The sequence below is a fragment of the Lathyrus oleraceus genome, chromosome 6 (genome assembly GCF_024323335.1).
Source record: "Lathyrus oleraceus cultivar Zhongwan6 chromosome 6, CAAS_Psat_ZW6_1.0, whole genome shotgun sequence".
NCBI lineage: Eukaryota > Viridiplantae > Streptophyta > Magnoliopsida > Fabales > Fabaceae > Lathyrus > Lathyrus oleraceus.
Window position 1 is genome coordinate 328,061,864 of NC_066584.1, and position 18,349 is coordinate 328,080,212.

At 39.1% G+C, this 18,349-nt stretch overlaps 1 protein-coding gene and 1 pseudogene across 2 annotated transcripts; one reads left to right on the plus strand and one right to left on the minus strand.

Annotated features, from left to right (window-relative positions):
* The first annotated feature begins 7,933 nt into the window (after window positions 1-7,933).
* Window positions 7,934-8,033, plus strand: LOC127099072 (uncharacterized; annotated as a pseudogene).
* Window positions 8,034-13,017: 4,984 nt separating this feature from the next.
* Window positions 13,018-16,478, minus strand: LOC127096840 (uncharacterized). Of its 2 annotated transcripts, XM_051035378.1 has the most exons (6): window positions 15,848-16,469; window positions 14,990-15,776; window positions 14,279-14,802; window positions 14,050-14,174; window positions 13,794-13,954; window positions 13,018-13,693 (listed from the first exon to the last, which is right to left on the minus strand). In XM_051035378.1, the coding sequence occupies exons 1-6, from the start codon at window positions 16,033-16,035 to the stop codon at window positions 13,187-13,189; spliced, it is 2,292 nt and encodes a 763-aa protein (XP_050891335.1). In that variant the 5' UTR covers window positions 16,036-16,469; the 3' UTR covers window positions 13,018-13,186. The 2 variants fall into 2 exon arrangements, with proteins under 2 accessions (XP_050891335.1, XP_050891336.1); XM_051035379.1 differs by lacking the exon at window positions 13,018-13,693 and having other exon boundaries at window positions 13,794-13,959; window positions 15,848-16,478.
* Window positions 16,479-18,349: the final 1,871 nt, after the last annotated feature.

Below are 18,349 nucleotides of genomic sequence, written 5' to 3' on the forward strand. Positions count from 1 at the left end.
TGTGAAGGCTCGGTGGTTTCAGGAGCGCTAAGATCGTAGAGGTGGCGGTCGGGGTTTGTGACATCAGTTAGGGTGGTATTGGGTAGCACAACACTCGGGACTGCTTGGTTGTTCACCATAAGATAATAGCCTCCGCCTACTCTGTTTTTAATCAGGCGGCTGGAGCGGCAATAGCTGATATCCATAGACAGGGGAGGTAGGGATTCTAAAGTTTGGAGTTTATCCCCTAGGTTCAGGCCAAGTGCTATGGAGGTTATTAATCCACCAATTATAAAGGGTTGCCGGCCTCTAGCACATAAGGTGCGGATATGATGAAAGAGAAAAGAGGCGGCGTTTACCTTAGTATCCGGTTCGAAAACGCACTGGAGGAAAAATAACTCCTTCGAGTTAACCTTACTGTTGTTTGGTCTTCCAAAAAGTGTGTTTTGCAGGATACGGAGAAAATAACGGATGGTGGGGTTATGGATGTGGGAGAGAAGGAGTTCTTCCCAGTTGTAGGTATTTATACCGGAAATTTTCTTAAAAAGATCGAAAACTAGAACTGTGTTCCAGTTTGAGGTTGGAGGGATTCTGGCATGCAGCAGACCTTCTGTGGGAAATTGTAGCATGGCACTCAATTGGCGTTGGGTTAGAGAGTACTCGGTGTTAAACATACGGAAGGTTGCCGTACCGGTTAGAAATTCACCTTCACCGGCGGGAGTGGTGTAGTCGTAAGAACTTAGGAATTCTAAGGTTAGGGAAGGGTAGGTGGGTTGGTTATGGGTGCAAAGGAAGGTTAAATCGGCTTTACGGAGCATCCACTCGATACCTTGGAGTAAGCCCAATTGTTGTAAACAAGTTAAATCGGGGTACCTGGTGGGAGCGACGCCTCGCTGTTGGAAACGCTCGAATTGCTCTTGCTGATAGTTGTCATCTCCGGATCGGAAGATGATATTTCCGAAATTTTGATTTCCCGCCATTGTGATGAATTTTTGAAGGGATGATTTGGAAAGGAAAAGAAGTGTGTTTGATATGAGAGAATTGTTTTGTGGTGAATGAAGGAGGTTTTGGTAGGTATTTATAGGAGAAGGGTTGGAAGGTAGAAAGAAAAAGTGGTTGAAAAGTAATTAAGTGTGGTAAATGAAAAATGAATGGGGAATGTAAAAAAAATCAAAGTGTAACGTTCGTCTCCAACGGCTCCTTAACGTTCACTTGTCTGAAGGGCGTTACGCTCGTCACAGGGGTGTGACGTTCGTAACAGGCGTTTTGCGTGCCGTTCGTCATGGAGTGTGTGACGCTCGTCACACCTCCTTTTTGGCAAGGCTTCAGTGGCGCTTCACAGAATTACTTTGGCGTATTTTAATGTTTTATTTTGCTTATGATCAGTTTAGTCTGCAGTTTTAATGCAATGTGCACGCTTACTTGCTTTGTATAATGATAATAGTAGGTAACAACAGTAGAACATAATAGCCATTGCATAATAAAATTAATTAAACAGCTTCAATAAAATTGATCATAAAGTATTACAGGGAAGGAAAATAATGAAATGAAACAGAAATAAACATGAATTCAAACAACATTAATGAAAAAAAATCTAGCCTAAAACTAAATAACTTAGAAAGAAATATAACTAAATTCCATCTATCTTCGGATCTCTGGCCGGAGGAGCAAAAGAGTTAACATGATGCCGTAACATACGTAACTGACTTGCCGTTCTGCTCATGCATTCTAGGATTTCAAGTCTCAAGTTATGGAAATCTTCCCTGAGGGCGTCTTGCTCTGACATCAAGGCTTCAATGACTGTTTTAATATCTGTTCCTGGCATATGATGTCGGAGATCAGGCATGACTGATTCTTCGGTCAGGACAGGCTGAGGAGGAGGATCAATATCATAGTAGCCGGAAGGTGTCTGAGGGTCAGACTCAGCAAGAGAGATATGGTCAACATAGTGCTCATAGTCGTCACAAATCTCATAATCCTGGATGGATTCAGTGGATCCAGCCGGAGTTGGGGTTTCATTCAGGTTATAGAGCCAGTTCCTTTGATTATGAACACTAGTTCTAGGATCGGGCATGGTGAATAGGCAGAGAACCTGGTTATCAATAATAAGCTCGAACTCATCAGACCCTATGTTTGCTATAAACATAGTGTTGAAGAGGAAGGGTATACTCATAGTAGTAATGCCACAAAAAGGGTTAAGGTCAAGCATAGGCTGACGTAGTCCAATAGCATTACCTATCATAGTGATCAAACCGCCTATTCTAATGGGTGCTCGCTCATCCTGGATAAGGTGGTCCAAATTAGCTAACATAAAAGTAGCACCGTTTACTGGACGGTTCTGGGAAGCACAAAATATGATGAAGAGTTCATCACGTGAAACTGAAGTACTATTTGGCTTCTTCCCAAATAAAGTGTGGGTCAGGATCTTATGGAAATAGCGAAAAGCCGGGTTATGTATGTTTCCAGAGAGAAACTCATGTTCTTCGGGCTCATCATTTCCAGTCAGCTTACCCCAAAAGTGTTCAAGCTCTCTATATTCAAAAAGTTCTTCCTGGCTTACAGTGAATGTATCAAAGGAGGTAGGAAAACCCAAAAGGTTGGTGAAGTCTCTAATATTAAATTGGTACTCCATATTGAACATTCTGAACTGGATAAAACCTCTGCTAATTCCTTTTCCATGGCTAGGTGGATAGATTAATGAACTAAGGAATTCTAGTGTGAGTCTCCGATAGGTGGTGAAATGTCTCAGGATAAGGGAGGTCTCCCATCCTATCTGATTCAGCAAAAACAGGACACTCTGTCTCAGTCCAAGGGCAGTCATAGCCCAATCATCAGCATATAAACTAGGTAGCATCTCTCTAGCGGCTAGTTCTTCAAACTTTCGTTTCTGAGCCATTCCTCTGAACTTGATACCCATACGATCAAAATGTCCCATCTGGTTAGTGTTAACTAGAGAAAAGAAACATGAGTTTAAGTCAGGATTTGGCCAAATGCCGAAAGAAGAAAAGAATTATTATTATTATATGTAGATATATTTTTTTCTTTTTGAATAAATCAATAATGAATACTAAATAGAAATTAAAAGAATAATTAAGAGAAAAATAGAGAAATGATAATAATAATAGAATAATAAAATAACAGATTAATTTGTGGGTTGTCTCCCACTAAGCGCTTTGTTTAAATGTCGCAAGCTCGACAAAGAAACTGTTAAATATAGTCTATGAGTCCTGGGGGCGTTTCGTCTAAGTGTAGAATTTGCGAATCCTCGTTGGTTTCCGCATAGTGATAATGTTTCAGACGTTGCCCGTTTACGGTGAACGGTTCTGTAGATTGTCCTTTTATTTCTACCGCTCCACTGGGAAAGATTTTAGTGATATGAAAAGGTCCTGACAATCTGGATCGTAGTTTTCCCGGGAATAACTTTAGTCTAGAGTTAAATAAAAGTACTGCGTCGCCTTGCTTGAAGACTTTCCTTGATATACGCTTGTCATGCCATTGTTTTGTTCTTTCTTTATAGATTTTGGCATTTTCATAGGCGTCTCTTCTGAGTTCCTCTAATTCGTTTATGTCAAGGATTCTCTTTTCACCGGCGGCTTTATAATTCAAATTTAAATTTCTAATAGCCCAATAGGCTTTATGTTCTAATTCTACCGGGAGGTGACAGGATTTTCCATAAATGAGCTTAAATGGGGTCGTCCCTATGGGAGTTTTATAAGCAGTTCGGTATGCCCATAAAGCTTCTGGTAATTTCAATGACCAATCTTTCCTTGAAGTGGCGACCGTTTTTTCTAGTATTTGCTTGATTTCTCTGTTAGATACTTCCACTTGTCCACTGGTTTGAGGGTGGTAAGGTGTTGCTATCCTATGTCTCACTCCATATTTAAGTAGTAGTTTTTCGAGTACCTTGGATATAAAGTGTGATCCACCATCACTGACTACTATTCTTGGGATGCCAAATCTCGGAAATATTATATTTTTAAAGAGTCTAGTTACTACTCGGGTGTCATTTGTTGGAGAAGCTATAGCTTCGATCCATTTTGATACGTAGTCAACTGCCACGAGTATGTATTTGTTACCGAAAGAGGATGGAAAGGGTCCCATGAAGTCTATCCCCCACACGTCAAAAATCTCTACTTCCAAAATACCTTTTTGTGGCATCTCGTCACGTCTAGATATGTTTCCCGTGCGTTGACATCTGTCACACTCCTTAATAGCCGCATGTACGTCCTTCCATATAGTTGGCCAATAAAAGCCAGCTTGTAGGATTTTAGAGCAGGTCTTGGATGTACTTGTGTGTCCACCATAAGGCGCAGAGTGACAGTGTTGGATTATATTTTCTACCTCTTCTTCGGGTATACATCGACGGAAAATACCATCGGGGCCTCTTTTGAAAAGTAAGGGATCATCCCAGTAATAGTGTTTTATGTCGTGGAAGAATCGTTTCTTCTGCTGGTAAGATAAAGTAGGTGGAACTATTCCGGCAGCTAAATAATTGACTAGATCAGCGTACCATGGTATGACAGATATAGCTAAGGTGGTTTCTACTTGCATGTCGGAGTTGTTCTCTTCCAAAGTAGCTATGAGTTTATCATACGAGAAATCATCATTAATGGATGTTCTTTCTGGTTCAAGGTTCTCAAGTCTAGAGAGGTGGTCTGCTACTACGTTTTCAGTTCCTTTCTTGTCCTTGATTTCTAAGTCGAATTCTTGTAGTAACAAGATCCATCTTAGGAGTCTAGGTTTAGCATCCTTTTTTGTTAAAAGGTACCTGATAGCAGCGTGATCAGTGTAAACTATTATTTTGGCTCCTACCAAGTAAGAACGAAATTTATCTAGCGCAAATACCACTGCTAGGAGTTCTTTCTCGGTTGTGGCATAATTCATCTGTGCTTCATCCAGGGTTCTGCTAGCGTAATATATAACGTGAAGCTTTTTATCCTTTCTTTGTCCTAAAACAGCACCTACAGCATAATCACTGGCATCGCACATTATTTCGAATGGTTCATTCCAGTCTGGTGTCTGCATAATGGGTGCGGAGATCAATGCTTGTTTAAGAGTTTGAAATGCTTTTAAACAGTTATCGTCGAATATGAATTCAGCATCTTTCATCAACAGTCCGGTTAAGGGTTTGGTTATCTTAGAGAAGTCTTTGATGAATCGTCGGTAAAAACCGGCGTGTCCTAGAAAGCTTCGTACTTCTCTCACGGTTCTTGGGGGTTGAAGATTTTCGATTACCTCTATTTTGGCTTTGTCTACTTCAATTCCTCTGTTCGAGATGATGTGTCCTAAAACAATTCCTTCTTGTACCATAAAGTGGCACTTTTCCCAATTAAGTACTAAGTTTACTTTTACACATCGCTCCAGAACTCTTTCCAGGTTTTCAAGGCATTCTTCGAAACTTTGTCCGTATACAGAAAAGTCATCCATAAATACTTCCATGATGTTTTCGAGAAAGTCGGCGAATATTGCCATCATGCATCTTTGAAAAGTTGCAGGGGCATTACACAGACCAAACGGCATTCGTCTATACGCGAAGGTACCAAAAGGGCATGTGAATGTTGTCTTTTCTTGGTCATCAGGGTGAATTGGTATTTGAAAGAAGCCTGAATAACCGTCTAAATAACAGAAATGTGAATGTTTAGCTAATCGTTCTAACATTTGGTCAATGAATGGTAAAGGGAAATGATCTTTTCGGGTTGCTTTGTTTAGTTTCCTATAATCAATGCACATTCTCCATCCCGATTCGATTCGTTTAGTTATAGTTTCTCCTTTTTCGTTTTCAATAACGGTTATGCCTCCTTTTTTGGGTACAACGTGTACAGGACTAACCCATTTGCTGTCAGATATAGGATATATAATACCTGCTTCTAATAACTTGGTTATTTCTTTCTTTACTACCTCACTTAGGATCGGATTTAGTCTTCTCTGGTGTTCCCTAGAGGTTTTACAGTCTTCTTCTAACATGATGCGGTGCATACAAATAGAAGGGCTTATTCCTTTAAGATCGGTGATGTGGTATCCTAGTGCAGTTGGATATTTTCTTAAGATATGTAGGAGTTTTTCTGTTTCGAGTCTTCCTAGATCTGCATTAACTATCACAGGTCGTTCAAGTTCTAAGTCTAGGAATTCATATCTCAGATTTTTGGGAAGTGTTTTCAAATCAGGGGTTGGTTTGTTAAGACACTGCGTAGGATCTGGTGTTATTGCTAGGCATTGTTTAGATTTGTCCTCTAAAAGATAGTCTGATGGTTTGACTTCTCCTGACTCTGCTTCTTTTATGCATTCATCGATGATATCCATGAAGTAACATGTATCTTCTATTGCAGGTGCTTTCAAGAATTGGGAAAGAATGAATTCAATTTTTTCTTCACCTACTTCGAAGGTGAGTCGTCCTCGTTTTACGTCTATGATTGCACCGGCAGTTGCTAAGAATGGTCTTCCTAGTATAATAGGTGTCGTATCATCTTCTCTAATGTCCATAATTGTGAAGTCAGTGGGAATGTAAAACTGACCTATGCGTACGGGAACGTTTTCAAGGATTCCTACAGGATATTTGATGGAACGATCTGCTAATTGCACAGACATTTTGGTCGGTCTTAATTCTCCCATCTCTAGTTTCTTACATATGGATAAGGGCATAACGCTAATTCCGGCTCCTAAATCGCATAAGGCTTTGTCGATGACAAATTTTCCTATGTGACAGGGTATAGAGAAGCTACCCGGATCCTTGAGTTTAGGGGGCATGTTTTGGATTATAGCGCTACATTCGGCAGGGAGTGTAACGGTTTCGCTATCCTCAAGTTTCCTCTTATTAGAAAGAATTTCTTTTAAGAATTTAGCATATGAGGGCATCTGCGTAATAGCTTCGGTAAACGGAATTGTAACGTTTAATTGTTTAAGGAGATCAACAAATTTTCTAAATTGGCCTACATCTTTGGTTTTAACAAGCCTTTGAGGGTAAGGTATAGGTGGTTTGTAAGGTGGTGGAGGTACATAAGGTTCCTTCTTTTTTAGGGTTTCCTTATTACTCTCTTCCTTTTCCTTAGGTTCACTTTCCTCAATGGATTTCTCAGGGTTTTGGTTTTCTATCCTTGGGTCAGACGGTCCTTCCACTTCCGTTCCACTTCTCAATATAATTGCATGAGCTTGGCTTCTCGGATTGGGTTGGGGCTGTCCAGGGAATGTACCAGTTGGTGCAGCAGTAGGTGCTTGTTGTTGAGCTACTTGAGATATTTGCGTTTCCAGCATTTTGTTATGGGTAGCCAGGGCATCTACTTTGCTAGCTAGTTGTTTAAGTTGTTCGCCAGTGTGTATGTTCTGGTTTAAGAAATCTTTATTGGTTTGTTGTTGGGAAGCTATAAAGTTTTCCATCATGATTTCCAAGTTGGATTTTCTAGGGGTATTATTGTTAGGATTCGGTTTCTGATATCCTGGAGGTATAGATGGGGCTTGATTTGGAGATTGTCCAGGTGCGTATAAAGCATTATTACTCTTATATGAGAAGTTTGGATGGTTCTTCCAATTTGGGTTATAGGTATTCGAATAGGGGCTTCCTTGAGCATAGTTTACTTGCTCTGTTTGGATTCCAGTCAAGAGTTGACATTCCGCAGGAGTGTGGCCTTGGATTCCACAGACCTCGCAATTCTGAGTTATAGCAACCACGGCTGCTGGAGGCGATACGTTTAAACTTTCAATCTTCTGGACCAAAGCATCCACTTTTGCATTGACGTGATCAAGGTTACTTATCTCGTACATGCCAGTTTTCGGTTGAGGTTTTTCCACTGTTGTTCGTTCGGTTCCCCACTGATAGTGGTTTTGGGCCATGCTCTCGATAAGCTGGTAAGCATCAGCATAAGGTTTGTTCATTAGTGCACCACCTGCAGCGGCGTCTATTGTTAACCTTGTATTGTATAAGAGACCATTATAAAATGTGTGAATTACTAACCAGTCTTCCAAACCATGGTGTGGGCAAAGTCTCATCATGTCTTTGTATCTTTCCCATGCTTCGAAAAGAGACTCGTTGTCTTTCTGTTTAAATCCGTTTATCTGGGCTCTTAACATAGCTGTTTTGCTTGGCGGAAAATATCGGGCAAGAAAAACTTTCTTCAACTCGTTCCATGTGGTGACTGAGTTGGAAGGAAGAGATTGAAGCCATCTTCTAGCGCTATCTCTTAATGAGAAAGGAAAAAGACGAAGTCGAATTGCCTCTGAAGTGACACCATTAGCTTTAACAGTATCAGCGTATTGGACAAATACGGATAAATGAAGGTTTGGATCTTCGGTAAGATTTCCAGAGAATTGGTTCTGTTGCACAGCCTGCAACAACGAAGGTTTAAGTTCAAAGTTGTTTGCTTCGATTGCGGGCGGAGCAATACTTGAATGCGGTTCATCTTGCGATGGAGCGGCGTAATCTCTAAGAGCACGAGCTGGTTCTGCCATCTCGGTTAAAGAAGGAAAATCTTTGAGATCAGGAAGGTCTATAGGAGGGAGATTATTTTCAGCACGATATTCCCGAATTCGTCGTAAGACTCGGAGATATAGTTCGATGTCGTTGATTCGTAAATAGAGCGGTTCGCCTTGAGAGCGAGTGCGTGGCATACAAATCAACGAAAGAAAGAAAATAGAAGAAAAAGAAACCTTAGTCTCTACAGCGTAACGGAAGAGTTACGATATCGATTGAATAAAAGTCCCCGGCAACGGCGCCAAAAACTTGATCGCTCGACTGGGTGAGTCGAGAATGGGATACAAACTGCAAGTGCACAGTTCTATCACGTAGTTTTAAAAGATATCGATCCCACAGGGACTTATGAATCGATATACCGTTATCTAAAGTTACTACGTAAATCTAAGGTGAAGATGTTTGATTGTTTGGGGAAAAACTAAGAGCTAAACTAATGTCTAGATTAAATATTAATAAAACGGATATCGGTATGTAATTCGTCAAAACTAGGGAATCAAGTCTTTGTCGGTTTCTTGGTTTTAAAATGAATCGTTTCGGTTAACTTTATTGGTTAAAGGTTCTATCTCAAACTCTCGCTCTGTTGAATAAACCATGATTTTATATTAATGTTGCTGTCACTTATAATTAAGTCAAAAACCATATTTTGAAAACAATAAAGTTGCAGAAACTCTTTTCAAGAAAATACTGACCGTTTTAAACACCCTTATCTCAAACTCTCGCTCTGTTGACTTAGGTTATATAATTAAATCCAAATGCTTAACTCTCGTCCTCACATTCAATCTTTAAAAATACTTTTTGGAAAAGGTCAGAATTTAATTAACTCTAAAACTTGCTCTCGCCCTGATCTAGAATTAATGCCTAACTTACACTGTCCAGTTAAAATCTCAAACTCTCGCTCTATTGATTTTAACTTCTCTATGTCTTTTACTTTTGTAAAAAATCTTGTTATTAAACCTGTAAGTTGAGACCATAAAAAGATTGATTTTGATTTTAAGTTTAGATAAACCGACTCAGTCTCGATCCCTTATTCTGCTTACTTTACATACCGATACCTAGGCAAATTAGCCAGACATGCTAAATAAACAAGAATTTATATCATGCATAAACAGACTCATTCCAGGCAGGCAATATGAATAAACAATAGAATAAAACATACAAAATTAAATAGCAATTAAAGAACCTGAATGCGTAATACAATGGTCTTGAACACTCCACCACAAGCCGGTAGGATTTGTTCTTGGATTCTTCAACTAAACCGTAAAATAAATCAAGGAAATAAAACTCGAATATAACGTAAGGTTAAATCCGGTATAAAGCTGCACAGTAGTTTCCGGTGTAGAAACTATTATGCGAAAAATATCTAAAAGCTAAAAACGGGAAAGATAAATTGCAAGGGAAAAGGGAAAGTAAAGCTTGCAAAAGAAATAAATAAAATGAACAATGCTGGAAAGGAAGAAAAATAAGCAAAGGCGTGAAAGGAAAATTTGGCAGAGCTTTCGCAAAACTGAGCGTGCAAAAACTTGTGTCGACGGCAAAGAGAGGAGATGGCTATTTATAATAGCCTTGGTAACTGCCTTGCGTTTCCTACGAGTCTTCAGCATGGCTAAATACACGGCTTGAGAATAGGACACGAAATCCTCAACGTTACTTCCATTCTTCTGAGAGCGTAACTTGCGCCAAAAAGCTAGTGGACTGGTGTGACGCTCGTCACACCATGTGTGACGTCCGTCACAAGGCTACTTCGCGTGACGCTCGTCACAACCCTTGTGACGCCCGTCACAGGGGCAACTTGCGCTTCCTTTTGGGCTGGGCTTGGTCTTGGTTATTTGTTTTCTTTTTATTGCTTTTTACACCTCCTTTTCTTCCCTTTTTCACTTTTGCTTCAAAATGGGTACCTGATGTAAATAGAAAAGAAATACTGCATAATATCTGATAAAATGGGATAAATTAAAGTAAATGATAATATAATCTAATTAAATTAAGTCTTAAAATGTGATATAATTTCATGTTATCACTACCCTGGATCTAGGTTGTTTGACTGGTTGGGGTGCAACTTGCTGTTGCACTTGGTTATTATGGACTAACTGAATTGGTGCTAGAGGAGCACTAGAGAAGTCAGCAATTTGACCCATTTGATGTGTTAATTGTTGGTAACTATGATTGGTACTTTGAATCAAAGGATTGAACACCGTACCAATTTGTCGAGTAAGCATGTTAATCATGCCATGGTTATTGTTATCCAGTTGTTACCTCACAGCCAAGCGAGAATTATTAGTTAAGAGTGGCATAACTTGAGGGATGTATCCCAATCCTCCCTGAGATTGACCCATTCGACCGTGTTTGTTTATAGCAGATCCTGATGTTATATTTGGATTGGAAGGATATGCAACATCCATTTCATTATTTGCGGACATTTATGCATTCGTCTGTAGGCCTACCATCATTGCAGTTAGCATGCCATATAGATATTCCCTACCTCTAGAGGAAGTGTAAAACTTGGAAGGAATGGACACCTAGTACCTCCTATAGTGGTTGGTGTAACCACATGAAGGAATGAAAACTAGTTTATTGTATTGGTGGTATCACATTTCTAGTGTCTCCATCAAAACTAGCGTCTAACTCACACCATGAGCAATTACTCCAACGGTTATTGAAGTGCTTGCACCTCCAACCGTCATTCCGATTGGTTGTTCTTTTGCATTTGGAGCGTTGTTATAGAAAAAAGGGACTCATTGAGGAGATGAATTCCTTGATGGTCTAGACATACTAACAAATTTTCAACTCCTCATACGCATAAACACTCAACCATTGACAATATTTAGATGTGAAGAACGAAAACAAACATAAAAGCACATACACTTTCTGCAAAAAAAATTTTTTTGCACAAAACGGTCTTACTAAGCGTGTCAAGTTGTTTACTGGTGTTTGTAGCAAACAATCACGAGTTTTAGTTCACTTGAGGGATCAAACACGAAAAATCCTATAGGACATTTTGTGTTAAACTTTTGAGAAAAGTGTACTAATCCTATAAGGTTTTTCAATGTAGAGATTCAAAGAAATGAATGACTAAATGCTTAAATGGACAAAGAAAATAAAGGAAAATATAACAATAAAACAATTGGATAAAAATGATTGAATTAAGAGTGGGACGCAAATTCATATATTTCCCACAAATTCTTTATTTATGTGACTTGGATGTGTGAATTCTAAAGAGATAAAATAAAATGTGAACCTTTATTAGAGAAACGAAATCTACTTATATACTATGTACATCAATAACCATCAACAACGATTATGTCTCCAGCATTCGACACATATCTTCTACGTCGGCGTTTCTCTTATGATATGTTTCCACATGTCTTTGGTTCTTGAGCCGCTCCAAACCGTTACTCTTGTCGAAAACGCCTTCAAGTTACCTGATCATATTTGTCTAAAACTCCACTTATCGAATTCGTAACTTGGTGTTGACAACATGTCTTAGCTACTTACACTTAGTATTTATACACACCTTGTATCTCGCATTCATGTAGAAAAGACTAAGTCGAAAATCTCAGGCTAACCGTTTTTCACCCTTCGAATGTCACCATTTGATACGTGGCATTCTCATGTGACTTCTTCTCTTAGCTCTCCTATTGATTCTTACATCCATAACTAATACTCTATGTTGGATAGTCAGGTTCTCTCCCGAAATAACATTGCAGTCCAAGAAAATTTTCCTATCAAATTTATGAATAAGAAAGACATTTATCTTGGAATATGTTACCCCACTCTTATGTCATAAGATGCTCATCTCTTTTTCTAAACCATGTATTATCTATAGTAAGATCAAAGGCCGACGAAAACTCCATGATGGATTTACACTCCACATTTACCTCCACGAGGTCATACCTCGTGTACACCCTCAAAACCTCTTGATACGCTCCCTACTTGTCCATTTAGCCCCTCCTAGAGAGCTTCTCTCCCTGGGGTATATCCTAAAGTAATCATTCTAAATCCTCCCAAAATTTTACTTTAAGGTGTTCTTCCAATCCAAACTGAGGTGCATAACCACTAATAATATTAAAGGTGTCTTGTTCCACTACAAATTTCAAGACTATGATTCAATCTCCTACTCTTTTGACATCCACGATATCTTTTTTCCACTCTTGTCCACAATAATCCCCGCCTCATTTCTCGATCTAACTTTTTAGGTGTACCAAAGCTTAAATCTCGCGTTCTCTAATTCCCTTGCATTTTCACCCGTCCACTTAGTTTCTTGTAGGCACATGAAATTGATCTTCCTTCTAACCACAATGTCCACTAAATTTTCCCGTGAGTGTGTGTATATTCCATGATCCAAAACCTACTCTCATGAACTAACTTCCTTACGGGATCGACCTAACATTCACGTTATTTCATAGTTGATTCATGTCATAGAGATTCGACAAAATTTTACGTTAACGGTTGACTGCCTAACACAATTCTCTTTTTTTATCCGGGTTTGGAATCGGCTATGCATAACAAAGCTAACCTAAACAATTGCATTTGAATAAATTTTATAAATCCATACAACTATGGTTATAAAAATACTCACAATCAAACTGCAAGACTCAGAATTTATATTTTATGGTGTATTCCAAACAAACTGCAAAACTAAGAATTTTGAATTCCCTGTAAATATGAGCAGCTCAAAGAAAGCCAAAAAAAATCAATTACAATCAAGCAAACAAACTAAAATTGGAAAGGAAGTAAATAAAAAAAAAAGGCTTAACTGATAATCCCATTCTTGTACAACTTTTCACTGCCTTCCACTGCAGAATGACTTAATACTGGCTGCCTTTTGAGTTGATCTCCTTCATCCAATGTCATAACAAGCCCAGCATTCCAATACCAAGGTTGAACATAAGGTGAATCACCAAATGAAGATGAATCAAGTATCACAGAACCCCAATCCTTAGTACCATTTTTTGCTTGCTTTAACCTTCTCCTCACCAACAAATTTCCCACGTCGTGTTTTTTCATTTCGGATACACTTTTCAGTATTGAAATACAAAGGAGAAGCATCAACACAGCGTCTTCTTCTGGCAATACTTCGACAACCATTAGCCTCCAATTAAGTAGAGCTGTTGCTTTTCCATCTTGGTTATCTTCTGTGAAACGTACTACCGTTAGAAAATCCTCATCCTCGTCCTCGTCCTCCATTTCTTCGCTTTTGTTCTTTGACTTTGTTTTCTTCACTTTATATTGCATTTGCCTCCCTTTCAATAACTTCACCTGCAAGTCATGATTAAAACTTATGTCAAGTTATTATGTAAGAAGGAAAAAATATCATACTTCATTTCCGAGTATATATTTAGGGACATCTCCACGCTACCGATGACTCTGGAGACGTTGAATTTGTCAAATTAAAAGTGAGACTTGATAATGATAGTGATGAATCCCACTGTATAATCAGTTCATCTTCTGTTGAAAAGCGCCACGCTGTTTTACATTGGTCTGTATGTTCCTTTGGTGTTGCAGTGGCCACAACTTTCTCTGTACTAGACAGAAACAAAAAACAAGAAAATATTTCAAATTTGCATGAACCAAATAGAGTAGTTTTCAAGTAGTAACATTTATATAAAACATACCAGGGGCTCTACCAATGGAACCAGCAACATAAGACCAAGATCCTTCGCGTATCTCTATTATCTTATCTTCCCATTTTACAGCTGAAGGAATTTCACCTCCTCTTCTCCAAAATCCTCCTCCTATCCTGCAGTTTAAACATTTGTATATGTGTAAACAGAAAGGCATCTCGATTCACAATACTAACTCTACCATCTACTCCTTCCGTTTCAATATGAACATCATTTTTACCTAATTCTAATAACAAAACACACCCTCCCTGCATGATCAAGAACTGTGCGAGACAACCAACGTCCTTCTTGTGGGCGATAACTATTCAGTTTTAGAAACACATCAGATATCATTGCCCCTGAATCATCCGTGACTCGATCAGGCACACATTTCAACAAGTATGGTGCTTGAACTGGTGGCGTTATTGATACAACGACATTCACCTGTTGACTAACTTCTTTTTCCAACGTTAGGGAATCCGCTCTCAATAAATCATTCCAGCGAAACGAAATGGTGTCTTGCCGGCTACTTCTTTTCAGACAGTTGCCACCACCATGACGGCGATATTCAAGCACAACTCCCTTAGTTCCAAACTCACAGTAAAGATTCCAGGCTTTTTTCCATGAATCAAAGGGGAAATTGGAGATGGCTTCATCTAACTTTAGCTCACTATGACACCTAATCATTCGGAGGCGTAAGAACTCACGGTTTGTATCCTTCTGCAATGCCTTTATTCTTGGCTTAGGCCTCACAAACACACACGCCTGCATTTTAAAAATTACATAAACTTCATGAATCTAGGCATAAGAAATCACTTTTTTTCCATGTTGTTTGCAGAAAACATTCAAAGTTGCAATTATAGTAAATGTATTAATTCCCTTAAATAGACTATTCTAAACTTAAAGAGTTTGATCAATAGGCCTTATGAGAGTAAAACACTACGAAACAAACCTCGAGTAATAACCGTGGAAGCAAGGACCTATATTTTGTATTGACATCTGTGTCTGATTCTTCCCACGAGACGGGGGACTTGATTGCAATAGCACCTTCCAATGTCAGAGGCACCTCTCCACCGGCTTTCTCATAAGGTTGATTGAAGGCTCTGTCCCATAATTTCTTGGTCTCTTCAAACTCCTTGTCCTTCACAGTTTCAGACAAAGTTGCAACCTTCTGCATATAACTCTCTAAAGCCAACGCTTTCAAATCTTCCATATATACCGTTGGGTAGCTCTGATGAGTCAACCACATCAACAAAATATCAGAAGTAGGTACCAAACGCGAAGAACATTCAGAAGCAAACCTTTGCATCATAAACAAGAACGCTTTATATCTCTGTCTCGCTGCTATCAAGTACACCAACTCAGACCTATACGGCTCCATAAACTTAGAACACAACAACCTTCGCTTCTCAACTTCCTTAAAAACATCATCCTCAGCAACCACGGTATCAGAATCCTGCGAATCAGAACTCGCTTCATTCTCAAAAGACTCAAAGGGGTATTTACTGTTCCATATTTCTCTGCATCGAAACAACGCATATTCTCTATTCTCTTCGTCATAGATAACCGCTCTACCAACGAGTTTCGAGAATCTTCTCTCACAATATTCTCTATAACTTACAGGGTTCAAAGTGTGACAGAACCAAATCCACTCAACATCAAACGGAGGAAGAATCATAGGAAGAGAAGAGTCAACCACCGTGAGATCAGAGATCAACGGCATCCATAAATCACGGTACCTACCAAAACGTGCCACCCTTAGACCATATTCATTTATTAATATTCATAAAAAAAAGGTGACTATACAAACCTTCGTATTGCTTCCACTGTAATATTTGTGTTGTGAAGCCATTGAGAATCGGCAACACTCTTCAAGAACTTGATATTACCTTTCGCTGCTGATACGAGATCGAGTTTGAGATTTATAGCGGCGATTTCTGGTATCTCGCCGAGACTTCTGGATGATGTGCTTGCGGATATTTCAGAATTCTCCGACATGGTTTTTTTGTATAGTACTAGTAGTTCAGTTGATCAAGTTATTTTTTTTGGTATTGGAGTGAGTTTGACGAAAGAGTTGTAGCGTTGAATAGAGAGAGAAACATCGTTGTTTTGTTTGTTTTTTTAATGAGGAAATCTTAGTAATAATGCAACTAACTGGTGAAATAAATTAATGAAGCAACGAGTTGGGTTCTTTTTGTTGGAACTTGGAAGAAAGAGAATAATAAAGTGAGAAGTAGAGAGGACAAGAATGCGACTTTCAGGATCAGATTCTCGCAGAGTTAAAAAAATTATGTTGGATAACCTTTACTTGATCTATGGGAGAACCCAGGGATTAGTCTTAAAGTTGTTGACAGCGTGAGGACACTTCCTATGTAGGAAGAGATGGTCCCGTATCAAAAGAATGAGACTCAGATTTAAGGTGGCTATGTTTAGACACATGTTAGGATCTTGTAGCTTACACCTGCCTAACATTGATGTGAAGTTGCATGTTAGGATAATACTCTATCGTAGCAATGCAATTTACAAGCAAAAGTAAAGTTATTACTAGTACCTCACTATTATTAAAATATATGTTTGATTTTTTTTTTTAAAATAACCATTTTTAAAAAAAATAATCAATAATTCAAAAAAAATACTAAAATAATTAGGTTTAGAAGAGGATGCGTCAGTTCAACTGGCGCATCCCCAAAACATTAAGAGGAGGCGCCAATAGCATTGACTCATACATTGGACTCCTCGTGAGGTGGCGCCAATGTTATTGGCGCATGCATTGTCCCTCATGAGGAGGCGTCAATTCTCCTGGCGCCTATGTGTGCCTTGTAGTGTGGGCGCCAATTCATCTGGCGCCTGCATGTTCTCTCATATGGACGTCAATCCCTCAGGCGCCTGCATGTCATGTACAATTGATGTTCAGTCTCTATAAATACCACGCCTTGGATGCAATATTTTTCACTCAAAATCATCTCCTAATACCATAATTTCTCTTTTCAACCACCATCACCTTCAAGTTTCTCTGTTTTAACAATGTCTGCATACATTCAGAAACGAAATGCTGATGTAATATTTTCCGCCGTTGCGGCTCCGGTACAGATTCGACTTTTGAACACAGATATGTTTGAACGTCTTAATTGGACGTTGTACAGTTGGTTAGAGGGAGAAATTGGAGAGGGTGAAAGGATTAGAAGAATATAATGGTTTGTGTCCACGTTCAACCAAAACGGAGAAGTGCGCGAATGGGTGGATATTAAGACCGACCAAGACGCTCGTAGGATGATGCATTACATGTTCATAATTGTTTTGATGGTTGTAATCGCGTATTTCTTGTATTGTATTTGTTATAATTATTTGTGTTATTGTTTATGTAATGGTACTTTCGTCACAGACGTCTAATATGAAATAAATTTAGTTTTTCATATATTGCAATAGAGGTACATGTGAATTTATCTGGTTGTGCTCGTTCCAACACTAGGACAGTTATTATGATTGTGACCTGGCTGACGGCATGAACTACATAGTCTAACCATTTTGTTCGCCGTGTCCATTTCGGTTCGAACCCGGGTGCTGTTTGGACAACCCTTTTTCTTCCTTCGCATAACTTCGTTGTGTCAGACGATGTCCCCTTGATATTCTAGCCAATAATCCTCTTTTGCCACTATAGAAAAACTAATTTTATAAATATTTGAAAGGCTAACGACTTTGTAAACTTCATATAGCAAGTAGGATGGATCTCTTCGAACCTTTAAGCATGTCGCAATTACATGGGAGCAGGAGGTACGAAAGGCTTGGAACTTTCCGCAGTCACACCAACCTCTATCTAGTTTGACTCTGTATTGTCCCATCGGCATACCCTCATTGTGATCCATGGACTCGGCAAAACTATACCAACCTTTAATGCGGTCAAAGACCGTAACCACATGTGTGTTTGCTTTGACAGCTTCATGTCTAATGAATTTCATTGAAGCATCACTGAACAACTGTCCAGATTGCAACACTGAACTCCATTTTGAGCGTCTGGTTTCAAACAGCACCCCTAGCCTGAAATATGTTGTCTGCACCAAAGCGGTTATAGGTAGGTTACGGTTGCTTTTGAAGATAGAGTTTATAGATTCCACAAGATTTGTTGTCATGTGGCCCCAACACTGACCGTTGTCGTATGCCCTAGTCCACTTTTCCAATGGAATACTATCGATCCACCGTACTGCATCTTCGCTTGACAATCTTATTTCCTCGTGGTAGTGTTTGAAAGAATGTTCTAATAATGTGTAACCTGCATTGACAACCTTCTTCCGCAACGTCTTATCTTAGATTTCCC